General features: G+C 41.9%; 1 protein-coding gene across 1 annotated transcript in view; it reads right to left on the reverse strand.

The window, feature by feature from the left end:
- Positions 1–14672, reverse strand: part of cacna2d2a (calcium channel, voltage-dependent, alpha 2/delta subunit 2a) — a 141596-nt gene that overhangs the window by 27036 nt on the left and 99888 nt on the right. Inside the window, exons 7-8 of the mRNA XM_084543718.1 lie at positions 7596–7727; positions 7310–7367 (exon numbers count right to left, since the gene is read on the reverse strand). Coding sequence (XP_084399844.1) covers positions 7310–7367; positions 7596–7727 — 190 coding nt within the window. The remainder of the gene's footprint in view (positions 1–7309; positions 7368–7595; positions 7728–14672) is intronic.

Consider the following 14672-nt stretch of genomic DNA (forward strand, 5'->3'; position numbering starts at 1 on the left):
GTCCACCTCCCCTTGTTCTGAGAGTGGGTTTCCAATTTTACATAGATGGCTTTACTCCTCTTTCAAAACATCCGTCTTCTCTGGTTGAAATGTGTGCACACATTGTTCTGGCTATTCAGTTAGAACTGAAGAAGCCACTTGGATGAATGGTGAAACAAAGACAACACAAATGAATCCAGCTGCCTTTGTTTTAACTTTGTTTTAGATTTGCAATGGTTGGGTGGAGTGAGAAACTTCATTTACACATTGCTGGCTATTCTTATAAAATAAAATATTACCAGAATACCCAAATTCACTGGGGAGGGAAATAATCATTAGGCAAAACCTTTTATCAGAATTCAGAGGTTTGTAATGTATCGCATAATCAAAAGAATGAGGCATAACATTATTATCACTGTATGCCTCTAAATCCTGGCTCTAAAAGCAAGAAATGAGCATGGTAATCTGGGTGGGAACGCATCTGATTTTCACCCCTGTAAAGAAAGTGAGGGCTTACGGAAACTTGCAGTAAATTATTTGCAAACACAAGATGTCTTAATAAGTAAAAATTAACTAAAAAATAATCATCAAATATCGTAATATTGTGTAGGTCTCCCTTGTGTCTCCAAAACAGTTGTGACTCATCAGAGAATGGACATGGACCTTCTGAGGGTGTCCTGTGGTGTCTGACAACAGGATATTGTTAGTGGGGGCCTTTGGGTCCTATGGGTTGAGGGGAGGGGCCTCTGTGGATCATCCCACAGATTCTTGATCAGTTTGGGATCTAGTGAATTTAGAGGCCAGGTCAACACCTTGTGCTTTTCTTCATGTTTTTTTTTAGTTGTTCCTAAACTGTTTCTGTGTGTGTGCCTGTGTCAGGCTGCATCCTGCTGGGGATGGCTGCTGCCATCAAGGAGTGTCATTGCTATGGGGTGGGGGTGCCTGGTCTGGTCTAGGTGGGTGGTACATGTCTAAGTAACATCCATATGAAAGCCAGGTCCAAAAGTTTCCCAGCAGAACAGTGAATTGTCACAAGATGGTCAATGTTATTTACTTCTGCTGTCAGTGGTCATAATGTTATGCCTGATCGGTGCATATTCCTGGTGTATAAGTGACCAATGCTTTTTTCATTTTGGTATATATTATAGAGCAAATAAATTGAAGAGCCAATCTGGACATAGCAGCTGTGACTCGATAAAAAAAAAAAAAAAAAATCCAGAAAGCCATAAAACACATCACGTATGCCTTGACATAAACGTGTCTACACCGTCACGAATCTGTGTGTCGGCAATATGTACAATCAAGATAGTGTGTGTGTGAGAGACGTGTGCTCTTTACACTGAGGTGGAACGAGGCAGTGCTCTAAGTGAGAGGAGATTAAAACAGCAACGCTCACAGCCGCCCCACCCGTACAAACCGCCACCGTTGCCGACGCCGCCGACACCCATACATCTAAAAGAAATGCATTATGCGAGCAATGAACACAATGACACATTCTGCGTTGTGGTGATTGTATTTCGCCTCTTTTGTGGCAGTCTGGTAAAGGGAGTCTCATTGGAATTCATGAAATAGTTTTATCATGGCACGGCGCTGTAAAATCAATACATTAACTGCGCCGGGGGGCTAACTCTCTCAGGAGATTGTGTTTATGCACCCTGACCCATTCGACAAAGTGCTGCGCATTACATTTAAATCGGAGGAATTATCTGCTACGTACATTTCAGAAACATGCAATAGATACACGTAACGTGATACATGGAGGGCTGGGCTCATTGTATAGTGCTGCAGTATGTCTGCAGGATACCATGACTGCATATATTGTATGCAAACACAGTGCACGAGTGCATATATTGTAAATAATGAGTGGGATGTGTACACGGAACCATCTATACTGTGCGCGCTTACACTTCAATGTGCGGATTTACCTCACAGTTAGAGCTTTTGATATGTACAGAAAGAAAGTAGTCACAGAGTAATTGGCGAACTGTACCCTGGGCATGTTTGTGTGCGTGCTCTCATATGTGTGCGGATCTGTGTTGCGCTGATGGGCTTATTATTTTATGGACTGCTGGTCTCTTAGTGCTGCTCTGGATGTGGCAGGCGAATAAAGATTGAATTAAGATAAAAATATAGGAGGACGGCGCCCAGGGAGCCTGCAGGAGAAAGAGATGTTGTCTACCTTTATTTATTCCACTTTCCTGTTGATTATTGCAAGTGTTGCTGCCAAGATTTCCATACTTTGGCTGTTTTTGGTTGTTTTTATGCTCAAAAATTCCAAAAATATTGCGGAATATTTAAACAAAATAACTCATATAGATTTACAACAAAATAAATGAGCAGTAGAGAAATATTCATCCGACACTGTTGCTTTCAGAGATGGAACAATAAGTGTCCATAAGCTACGTCTTGACTCAAACTGAAATGTCATTCTTTTTTTTTTGATAATAAATTGCTAAATCCTGGCTTCACCTCAGCTTCTAACCTGAAGTGGGGTGAAATGAATGACTCTAGATGCTGAGAATGGTATTTTGGGGAGCCTCAGCTTTGAGGATTGACCAGCAGTCATAATATTTATAAAGAGATTAGATTGACTTTTTGAAGAAATCAATATGTGATATAGCCTACATGCTGTTGTGAACCTGGGAGGTAATGGGATCTTTGCAACGCTTGGCTAACAGGACTCCATGCCTGTCTCTGGTTATTTCTCTCCTCCTCACCCCTTCACTTTGCCCCCCTCTCCCTCTGCCTCGCTTCAGCCCTCTGCTTCGCTTCCCTTGATAACACGAACAGACATTATAATGGACAAATGTTAATAATTAATGTCAGAGCAATTGGAGACAATTAAGTGCGCTGACTGGACCATTAATTTTCCTGAGGTTGTTGGTGGGGAGCAGACATCTATAGAGGCAGGCGATCATCCCATTTTTTTCCCTCAGCGGACCACCTGGACAGCTCTGGCCAGATCGGCCACATCACTATTGATCAGTCCCAGTAAAACTAAAGGTTTATTATGCTCCACAAAAGGTCAGAAATGACTGCTACATTCACTCTATGCTGAAAAATCCCATCTCTGACTACGGGACTCATCGTAGAGACTGTCAATGCAGATGCTACTGAAGTATGTTCCTGCGATTAGATCTGTGTATACCACTCGCTTTGCTGGTATTTGTGAGGCTGCAGGATCTATCTGGTGTTATCAGCCCATGTGATCAGATCTATCTGTGAGTTTGTAAGAGGAAAAGAGCTGCCAGGTATGTGGGAGGATGTAGTCGACAGTGCCTGTTTTACATCATTCACTATTTTAAAGTTGCTTTTGTTAAAACAAAACATCCTCAGTTCCATAGATTTTTCGACCCCTAGGATGTGTGGGTTTTTTGGTTTTTCTCCCAGCGACAATACTGTTACTGCTAATTTGATCAGCGCAATACAAAGTTATACTCTGTATAATGCGGGATGAGCACAAAACTGTATGTGTGGAGCTGGTGATAAGTCATTAGTGGCTGACATGACATGAAAGGAAAGTAACATTTAGCGGGAATCAGTGCCAACGCTGACAAGCTAGCCTCCACCTTCTGAGGAGTAGCCTGTTGCGATCTACTAATACAAACTTAGCAACATGACGGGTGCTCCCAAACAATTAATGCTGTAAAGAGACAGACTTAATCAAGGCTATACAACTTCTGAAAGATGAAAAGAAATTAGTCATGAATGAAAGGCTGTATTAGTAAACACACCGTTATTCACTTGAGAGTCCCCTTGGGTCTTACTTGGTCTGGTATCAGCTTATGGTGGCTAATATTAGCATGTGCTAGATAAGTTATAACTTGTCATATTTAACCATGGTTTTTGCCAACATGTGCTGCTATTAATCTAAGTTTTAGCCATAACCATTATCCTGTAATAGTTGCTTGTGGCTACAACTGTAATTTCTCAGCTGATAACCAATAACCTCCGGGCTTGTGGAAGAAAGGGCCTCAGCTGGTGGCGTACAATCAAAGTTACCAGTGTCTCTACCAGTGAGGGCTAAATCTGCTGCAAACATGTCTAATCTGTAGGATATGCACAATAGCCTCAGTATAATATCACTTTATTCAGACTTCACTGTAATTCCACATGGCAGCATGAGTTGTGCTCATCCGTTCCCCTTATGTAAATGCTCATGCTGTTATTTGTGCTAGCGTCCCCGTGATGGATGCCGCTAATCTAATGCTGTCGCATAAGCACACATGATGGGCTTACCTAACCCCGGCAGACTGTTTTTGAAAAGTGCGTGATTGGCCGACCTCTCCGGAGGATGTCAGTCGGGGAGACAGCATGTTAGACTATAATCACACAAGTCTGACCTGACATATCATGACACTCCCCTGCCACGGCCCCGCCACTCAGCATGGCTGGGCACAAGTTGCTAAGCAACAGGCTGCTGCAATGTCGGAGACTCCAACATGAGGAAAAGCTCAACAGAAATGACAGTGACAAACATGGAGGACCAAAGGGGTTACAAGGTGTTCTTCTGCGGAGGAAAAAAAATAAAATAAAACAAACAAAAAAAAAACACACCTCTTCCTCTGTCTAACCTTGTCACATACGCTACTGTTGCTCAGCAGTTGCCCTCATCCCTCGTTCCTTCCTGTCTCCCAAAGAGTCCCCCGGTCACAGTGCGTGTCAGACAATTAAACACAAAATGTACTTCGCCTACTGCACTGACGGATCAGAGAAGGGATCAGTGTTTTAAGTTGTCCTGCTTCACCCCGTCTCATGTTTTCCAGCATTTTACACGTTTATATTGTTGCCTAATGTGACAGCGCAGCACTAGGGAGACCTTCGGTGGTGTTAACTTAATTAGATTGTCAGGCAGCACCTTGTTAGTCTCATGCTTGCAGATACACTGAGGTGCTTTTCATTACAGGGCCCAATCTGTGATCTAAACATTAACAGTTGTGTCAACCCATGTACTTAGAGACGGTCAAAATCTTCAGCTATAAATCTGAATTTACTTTTATCACCCAGGGAAAAGAGGGACATAAACTTTGTACTGTGAGGAGGATATAATATTTTATTTTCATCTTTTATTTCAGTATTTAAAAAACAAAGTAGACGGACCAAGTGACACCTGAAAGAGTCAACAATGTCATATAGATTTACGTTGGTTTTTATCTACAGTTTAAGTCTGTGGGTTTTTACATTTTGGTTTAGTCGGCACTTGTTAATAAAGATGGGAGCACTGTCATTTCCATGTTTTTATGGATGAATAAATTTAACCTTGGGGCCTTTAAAAGCCTCACACACAAGAAATTACTGACTGCTTAAAATCGTAAGTTACAGTTCAGGATCACTGCCGTCTCTCAGTTTCAGACACTTCAAGATGTTCCGATTGCACATTTGTGTTCCTGACTTTCGCACAAACTGTAACACAATAAAAAAGGCTCTTTTGGTTGCATTTGTTTGGCCTGAGCTGGTTGACTTCATCTGCCAGCCTGGCCTGACCTCAAACAGCCACTCAGGTTGAGCTGGACGGAAACAGAGATTGAAAATGGGGTCAGGTCTAATCAACGCCGCTGTCATGATTGTGTCCAGTTCACTCCAACCTGTAACCAGGCAACAGGCAGGGCTGCCACAAAGGCGATGTGACAGGTAGATTGAAAGTCAAAGGGTGGACAGGAAGCTTGGGCGGGTGGGGTGTTTGGCCGGACACAGCCTAGTTCTGTCCACCTCGTCACTCTGTACAGGTAGCAACTGCTGCACGGAGAACTGCAGCCAAAGACTGGCACGTTGTAGATTGTCATAAGTGTTATGATATTAACATTATCCTTCTTTTTTTAATTGCAGACCAGAGGGAGAACTGAGGTCTACTGAAGAGAAAATGCTATAGAAGAGTCCTATTACTGGCTTCATTTAAGAGGTTTAAGAGAAACCTATCTTTTGTACCCGTGGCTGTACTCAGAAAACCCTCAAATGTGCAGGTATGTCTTAATCCAGGCAGGAAAATTCTTTTCTTTTTTTTTTTGTATGAAGCATTTTTTATAAAAGTCACACTGAGTATTTTCAAGCAAGTACATGTATTAATTTAAAATAGTTGTACGTTATACCCATAGACAGATGGATGGCGGAACTGCTCCTCAAAAGTGAAGCCAAAGCAAGTAGAGCTCCCCCTGGTGGCTGGCTGCAGTATAGGTCATAAGCTCCACCCCCTCAACGTTAGCGGCAAACTAAAACACTAAAGTACACGTCAAATAATTTTTTTTTTCAAGGATGGTTTCTGTCATTTTAGGTAGTTAATATAATGTGATGTATGTTCAAGTTTCATTTTAGTTATAGTTATTTGACGCTATAGAAACAGGATGCGACATGATGCGACATAATGGCGACTACCAGTCGCCATGCCAACCACTCCGTAAAGCTGTCCCGTGAGAGTTGTAAAAAAAAAAGACTCCACTGTTAGACCGTACTGCGCGGACCCTGGCTCCAAACTCGCAAGATGGCGTCGCCTGTATCCTCCGGGAAAATAGCGTCAGTTTGGCCAGTGCAAGGAAGTGCATTAGGCATTGTCCATATTTATATACAGTCTATGATTATACCTTTACATTGAGTAATCAAAATGATGAAGATGACTTCAAATTATTTTCAATAGAACAACAAAACGCATAGGCAGTGACTGGACCCAGGCTGTTACATGTATTAAAACACACAAACCTGTAAGTGTTTACAGTCTGCATATAGACTCAGAGCAGGTAACAGTTTGTCACAGCATGACTGCTGCTGCTACTGACGGCAAAGGTGTTGCACTGACAGGTTAAATTTCAGCAATTTTCTGCACTTTTACTCTGCTCTTCCAGCTGATGTTTGTATTGGTTAGTAGTCTGCCGACCAACACAAACTCCTTTGCCCTCGGTGCTCAATCATACAAGTACTGACACCCATCAGGACATAGTCAACACACTTCGAAAGCTCAGCAAGTTATAATTTAGCACATTTTAGGCCAGTCAAACTGATTTGAAGATTTAATCATTATGACTAAACCTGTTTATAATGTACGTTATATTTGTAACGTCTATACTGAAGTGAATTTTTAAATCGTTGTGGATAATCCGAAATCACAAATTCTATTTTTAAAAAACATCTCAAATCTTCCTGAAAGCTGTCTTGAGCTTAATTTGTTTAACGATGATCCACATCCATCTCCAATTTTGGAGAAAATTTATTTAAACAGACGGTATCTTTTAATAGAATTCATAAATGGGCAGCAGGCAATAATGGAATAAAATAAAATGATGAAATCTGGTATTATGCTCAGACAGAACTCCATCAGGGTCTCTCTAAAGTCGGCACTTACCACGGTCTTCTGCGGACATCATACAGGTCAATCTTGTTGGGTGCCCTCCATCGAGTGGCTGCAGAGAGCAACAATACAAGTTATCGGCCGTACAGCGAACTGTAGGCCATTTCAGATCAGATTAGATCAAAGTAATCATAATTTCATTCTGTCTATCCAGTTACCAGTACGGCCATCTGATAAGAGATAGCCAATGTTCTGCAGCTGAAGATCCCTAGGGTCAATTTAGACTTTATCTTGCAGTGAGTTATAAGGCAGAGTGTTGCATCAGAAACCTGTGGCCTACCTGGGTAGTATCGCGTCACTCCCGTGGCACTGCCAAACACCTGCCAGCGCAGAGAGCTGTCGTCCCGACGGTTTTCAATGAAGACCCTCTCCAGCGCCTGGGTCCAGTTTAATTCATTCAGGATGACAGGGGCTGTAGGAAAATACGCAAAGACTCAGTAAACACATGTAACAACAAGTACTCAAAAGAGTGGTCCCTCAAAAGTTTTACGCGACCCCTGCTGCAGGGGGAAAACTTTTAACTCATGTTTTAAGCAAAGAATGTCCTCTTGCAATACACACAACTTTGAATAAGCTCCTGGTAACTTAAAGTGAAAATAGAAAATAGATAGAATGGAAAATAAGGAAAATAAGACTGTCATAGTCCCTCGAAGCAAAAAAGCACGGGAGATGATAACATTTATTATAATCATATTTTTTTTACTATAGTTTTTTTGCACCATTTTTCTTTTCAATATTCAAAATAAATCAAGATGCATATGAACAAGCTTTAAAAACAGTTCACCGAAATGCAAAACGTAACGCCAGGTTTTCAGGTCACCTTCTCTTTGCTGAACAACCTTGTCCGTGCCAGCAGAAGTAAGAAAAGTACATAAGAATGGATGTATGCAGGCAGCATGGCCGGCGGGATCCGTCTGGGCACGGCATTAGTCTAATCTGAGTGATCTCTGCGGAGTGCAGAGGAGGAATCTGAGATGACCTTGGAGGAGGTCGTACGGCGTGTCACTCGCCGCATGTGGAGGAAGAAACCACGGCTGAATTTTTGATAGCAGATTTTCAGCACGAGAAGATTTGTGTGTGTGCACGGTTATTGGGAGAAGAGAAAGCGAAAGAGAAAAAGTACTGATCTGTTTGTGCACACATGGCCAAAAATATCAAAGAATGGGTTTTGATTTAATGTCATACAAATCTCAATTGTCAGTGGTAAATGGATTCATACTTGTGGAAAGCAGCATTTATCATCTCAACAATAAGTGGAATAATCCGCCGAAGGTGGCGGAATAAAACTACCAAAGCGTCAACATGTGTCTCTTATTTTCTGTCGTGCTCTCTTAAAACTTGCACTGTCCTTATTTGATCTAAATTATATTTTCTATTCTTCTGTCATATGCTTATAATGGGACACAATGTGCATCTTCACACACACACAAGTGCACACACGCCACAAAAATGCTTTCAGTCTGTGTTTAATAGCTAGGCAGAAGTCAGAAGATGGGGAGTGCAATCAGAGGTTTAATAGCCACCTGATTAAAGAGGAAACAAGACGAGGCGCTGAGCTGAGGAGAACTTCACTCGCTTCTCTGATTTAATTAGTCAGCCAACCAAAGCTAGATAAGCCTCTAAACCGACAAGTCCAGCTCTTCTCAACCCCTCGTTTGAATTTCACACAAATAAACGATCATTATCCACTTTCCCCATGCTTTTCAATTACTGCTCAGTCTTTGACGAGCTGTCAGTTTACAGGCGAGAAATATGAACCTAACCTTTCACCCAGCCACAGCTCACCACCTCCTTTACCGTAAGCGGAAAAGGTTCTGCATAATCACAGTTAAATAGCATTACCTAAAAACATCACTTTAACTTCTTCCCCCTAGAGCTCCACTCTACCGTGCTTAAGTCTTTTCAAAATTGTAGCTCAAAACAAAAGCATCGTTACTCTCTAGCATCCTAAAACCACAATTACTGCTTCACGGGCGCACGTCTCATCCAAACAGTCGTTGTTGCTGTTTACCTCCATGTATGTCCTGACTCATTTAATATTCGTAGAGAAGTTTTTGAAGGAATTCGTCTATGAATTCTGATGCTGCATCCACACTATGAGCAACAAAAGCAGCACTGAAAAGCGTAACTGAGCTACACTGTCATTACTCAAGCGCTCATTGAAGTTGTCGGATGCTATTTAAATATTAGTGAAACAAAAGCTTGTGACGGGAGAGATTGGCCTCATTGGAGAGTTGAATGAAGTTGAAGCTCAGCTTTAATGCGCAGCAAAGCCACGCACGGCACAAGTGCTGTAATAATAATGCAATGGTGCAGAGGCACGTGACAAATGCACTTAAATACATACAATGGTGCACACACACACTCAAAAAGCAGCACTAAGAAGTGTTTGGGGAAAAAAAGGAGTATATGAAAGCCACATTTTTGCCATCCCCAAGGGGAGCTGGGTTTGCATATTTTTCATAAAAGCTCATAAATATAAACACAAAGGAGGAATAAAGGGGGATAGAGTCAATCCTACAAATGGGCATGAACATTAAAAGCTGATTGAGAGCTGATTGACGGAAAGAAATACAGAAATTAACACGAGTGATGGGCTGCTTTCACCGGTAGAAGAGAAAATGAAAACTCAAACTTTAGTGTAAACAGCTAAATTGACATTGGCCAAATCCTAAACGTTAGCCAAGGAACTTATGATCTGGTGTGTTTGCATATAATGCAACCAAAGTGTCAGATCAGCTCTGTAAATTGTTTATCACATTTGTATAGGTCATTGGGAAAGACTGGCCTTCACAAGCACGTCATCGTTTTAGTGAAAGACAATATTTTCTGCATGCTTTGTCAGCCTTTTTATGCAGTTATTTAACGATTCATTCAGGAAGCAGGCAACCCAGAGACACGTCTGCTCGAAAATCCCAGAAATAGAAAGTAAGAGATGTCTCATAGAGGTGACACATGCCAAGAGTCCAGATGGTATGAAGAACCAGAAAGAGACTAGGGAGAGGAACTAGTGAGGCTCTTAGCATCTTGGCTGTTTTGATCATGAATTTTTAAACTTGAGGCAATCACCTCCATGACTGAAGCATTTCAATGCAACCAGTGGCTATATTTCACTGATGTTTGTGTGGAGATTATCAAGGAACCAAACCACGCTTTTCAATTTCATCTGCGCTGAGCAATGCTCCATGGTCAAAGAGCCATCTGATTAATGTGTAAAAAGTATTATCCTTTAAGCATGAGCTATCGCAGCAGGTTGCTGCAGCGGCAGCCTGTGTGCTGTGAAGTCCTGGGCGCTCTTATCTGGAGAGGCGCTGGGTCTGTAATGATAGCTGTCCCACACAGGCCAAGGGCAAAGAGACATCCGGTGACCTCTGTTTAAAACTGGCACCGTGTCAGCTGTCTTGACTAGAATCAAGGTACAGCTATGCTGTAAGGTTTGTCCAGCAGACAGACACATCTCACACTGTTTACTTAGTTCCTACACACATGCAAGTAAGCTAATTCAGGAGCTGTGTTTGTACCCGTGATGCCCAATCGCAACTGTGTGTGTCTCTTCAACCACGCTTCAGTGTTGCTCAGCCTGAGTCTTTAAGTGTAAAGAGGCTGAGCAGGTGTTTTAATGCTGCCAGCTGAAACGAAACCATACGTGAGCCACCTCTACTGTCACATTAGCACACATCTGCAGGTGATCTCTGTAAAGAAAAACAGGCACATCAGAGATAAGAGAACACAGCAAACTAATTCTCTTTGATTTATTCAGTTAGGATGTACAGTGACTTCTCTGGACAGTTGATAAAAAGACAAATTTCCCCTGGGGCGGGGGGTATGCTCACGGTGCCAGACAGGGCCTCGGAGAGCCATGTAAGTCTCATCTTTCACATGAAATGCGCCTCTCTCTGATATCTTTAAAAGGTAATTCATCAGCGTGGCGCTTCCCCTGACATTTAGAGCACCCTTGGCTTTGCCCCTTTATGGAGCAAGACTGCACACGAAGTAGGGAAACAATTATGAGTGGGATTTATGGAGCATCTCTGCGTGAGATCGTTCCTCATCTCCCCCCACCATCACTCTATCCTATGACCCCATCCCTCCTGCCCACCCCCCAAACCCCAAGTACACACATTATTCACAGTGATGTACCCGAGATAAAGAGCCATCCAAACAGATCTGCGCCTTATGCACTGTATTAAAGCACCATTATAGAAAGGAGTGCGGGGCTTTACTGTACACACAGAGCAGAACAGAGGCACGGTGGTCTGTAATGTAACATGATGGAACACAAGTGGTGCCTCAAAAGAAATCCATAATGGTAATGGAGCTAAACCTATTAGCCGAGTCCCTTTGAAGAGTCATGACCATTAAAGCTGTCATGGCCATAAAGCGTTTATTATTATTATTATTAGTATTATTATTATTATTATGTGTTTTAAACAGAAGTGGTATTGGTGTTATTCAGTCCCACTTACTGTGACATATAGGTAACGCTGCTCAAGTAGAAAAGCTGGGTAACACTTCTCTATTTTTGGATGCAAAGGGACAACTCATGAAAATTCGTATCTTTTTATTCATTTCTAAGTTCCATTTAAATTGAGACACTATCACAGGTGCAGCTTGCCTTGGAGCTATGCGTCTTATTATTAAGAAACCGCATATGTGAATTTCATTAGTATGTTTTTTGTTTCAATCACTGTGTGTTGAGGTAATGAGTTAAATACGATGAGTGGTATTCAGCCGTATACTTTTATTGGACAGGCTTGTTTTAGAATTCGCGACATCCACCTCTAACGTCTTTTGTTCCTAGTTTAAAAGTGAACAGAATTTTGTTTGTGGTGCTCGGAGAGCGACATTTATAAAAATTCAACAGTGACTTTTATTTTTTTTTTTTAGCCAGCAACACTCTTCCAGAAATTCCTGATAATTCAAAGACCTCACTTCGAGCAATTATTTAAATAAATCTACAATAACTGAGAAATGAATGAATGGTTTACTTAATTAACCAGAAGCTTCTTCAAAACCTCTCATTCTTCTGCATGCACCACTTTCTTCTATTTTCCTCGATAGTGTCAACCCAGTTCATTCTCCAGCCGCCTCCCCTCCTCTGGCCTGTTTCCTCCCTGTCTCTCCTTCTTTTCTTCAGGGTCTGATTTTTATGGCCTGGCTGAGTAAGAGCCTGAACCTTTAGACCTTTCATCCTGCATGAGGAAACGGCGAGCAAGAGGAACAGGCAGCGCCTCACACGCCCAAACAAGCTAAAACCATGTCTTTGCAGAGAGGAAAAAAATAAATAAAAAATGACGCAGCTTTGGTTGAGAAAAATAACATCCAGAAAATGTGCATCCGTTGCACTTTACTTTACAAGAACTTCTCGAAAGCATTAATTAAAATTCATGATAAGGGTCCGAACATTTTCTTACGGGGGTTGGATTTAGGATGACAGATTTGTCATTGAGGAACTCAGTTTGGCTAAATGGTAATGCCAGACTGTGAGGGCGGGGACACAAAGACAAACTTCTCCGGGGAGGGATGTTTATTCAATATACAGAATGAGACAGGAGGAAGAGGTTTCACCGTACCTCCAGAGTGCTCCTCCAAATACTTTCTAATTAAAGAAGAGCAGTAAATAACAAACACATGAAATGTAATTTGTGAGCCTGGTGGTGAGTGAAGTGGAGTTTGCTGTGCTGACTGTTCTAATTAGTGTGCGGGTAAATGATAGTGCCCCTTCACTGGGCACACACTATAGGGGTTGGATGGGTGAGGGGCAGAGAGGGGAAGACGGAGTCTGTGAAGACGAGAATGAAAGAAATACAGCCCGCAGTGTTTATACCGTCTTTCTTCTCTTTTGGTTTAACTTTAAATCCCTTTCTTCTTTTCTTCCCACACTTTCTCTCTCCATTTTTACCACAAAATATTTTTTTTTCCCCCTCACATTTAAATCTGGTTTGAAGTTGAGAGCTGCTGAGATGATCTCCAGCGTGGCGTGAGCTGGTTGACAGGGAAGCTTCCTCTACTGGAAGGATAACAGACCACATGTTAATGTACGTGCACACCCACTGACAGAGACGACATTTTAGCTGAGGCAAATCTCAAAGACTCATAGCTTATTACTTCAATGTGACAAATGAAGCGTTTTATTATAGAAATCTAAGGCAAAAGCACTTAAAGTGGGCACATTCATTAACTGGAGCCGTAGCATATAATATAACTCCGCAACAAAGCGTAATTCTCATTCCTGTCATTCTTATTTTCTCTTCCTTTTGTGAAGAGACCTGAGTCTGTCTATCAAATGTCGCCTTTGTCCATAGATTAAGCTAACTCTACAGATTGAATTTAACAAGGTGACTTGCACCAGAGGCTGTTTGACAGAGGTGAAGCATGGCACATTCAAATCTTTTCTTCAAACTTCTCTATCTTCTGCATCTGTTGCACATTACATGAACTTGCTCTTTACATAGGTGAGATGGAGGATTTTTTTGCAGAGAGCATCCCAGAAGGGACCCAACCACAGACCAGAGAGTGCTGTGCCCAAAATGAAAGCTTATGCAGTGCTTTGGCAGTGATTTGGGGATTTTTCTCTTTCTTGTTTAGTCTCACAGTCTGCCTATTGTGCAGCTTACACATTCTTTACACATTACGAGACTGTTGTGTGCACCCCAAATAAATGCCCCTTCTTCATTCTGACAGGAGTTTGACAAGGGCGAGCATGTCCTTGCATTACATGTTTTTGGTTGAAATACAAAATACATTATGCAGTGCAGCCGCAGGAATGTACCAAACACTTTGTTGTTCACTCATCAACCCAGTTTCCAGATGGAGCAGGCAGCAGTTTTCAGTCACAAAGGTAAAAAACGCTACACGTTACCTGCCTGGCGCCAAATGTGAGCTACATAAGGTTAGCGACTAGATGGTTGAACAGAGAGGAACATTTCGCTAACTACTCAGCCGTATGTTTCCCAGGAAAATACCAAATAGAAACGTGAAACTGTGCATATCTGCTGGATGTGTAAATAACCAAACTGTCTGCGAGATGAATGTCAGTGTGCTGCTTTTTCCAAATGCAATTAAAAAGAACTTGCTATCTCAGGTTCAAAGTGTCAATATGAAGTCATGGGAAAATATTGGCTGTAGAAACTCCCTCGCTACAACGATGATATACTTAGGAAAATATTGGCTGAATGTAAAGTAAAAGTGAAAAATGGATGGAAACAATCAGGCAGCACCGTATAGGATAGCGGCGATGATGTGTGAGCGGAGGATGGTGTGGCTCGGTTAATCACCCCATGGAAAACATTTAAGCCCTGCTCTTTCATCTGAACACGCAGTTAGCCAGTTGTAGCCATTCATTTCTGATAACCAA

This window comes from Chelon labrosus (genome assembly GCF_963514085.1).
Source record: "Chelon labrosus genome assembly, chromosome: 4".
NCBI lineage: Eukaryota > Metazoa > Chordata > Actinopteri > Mugiliformes > Mugilidae > Chelon > Chelon labrosus.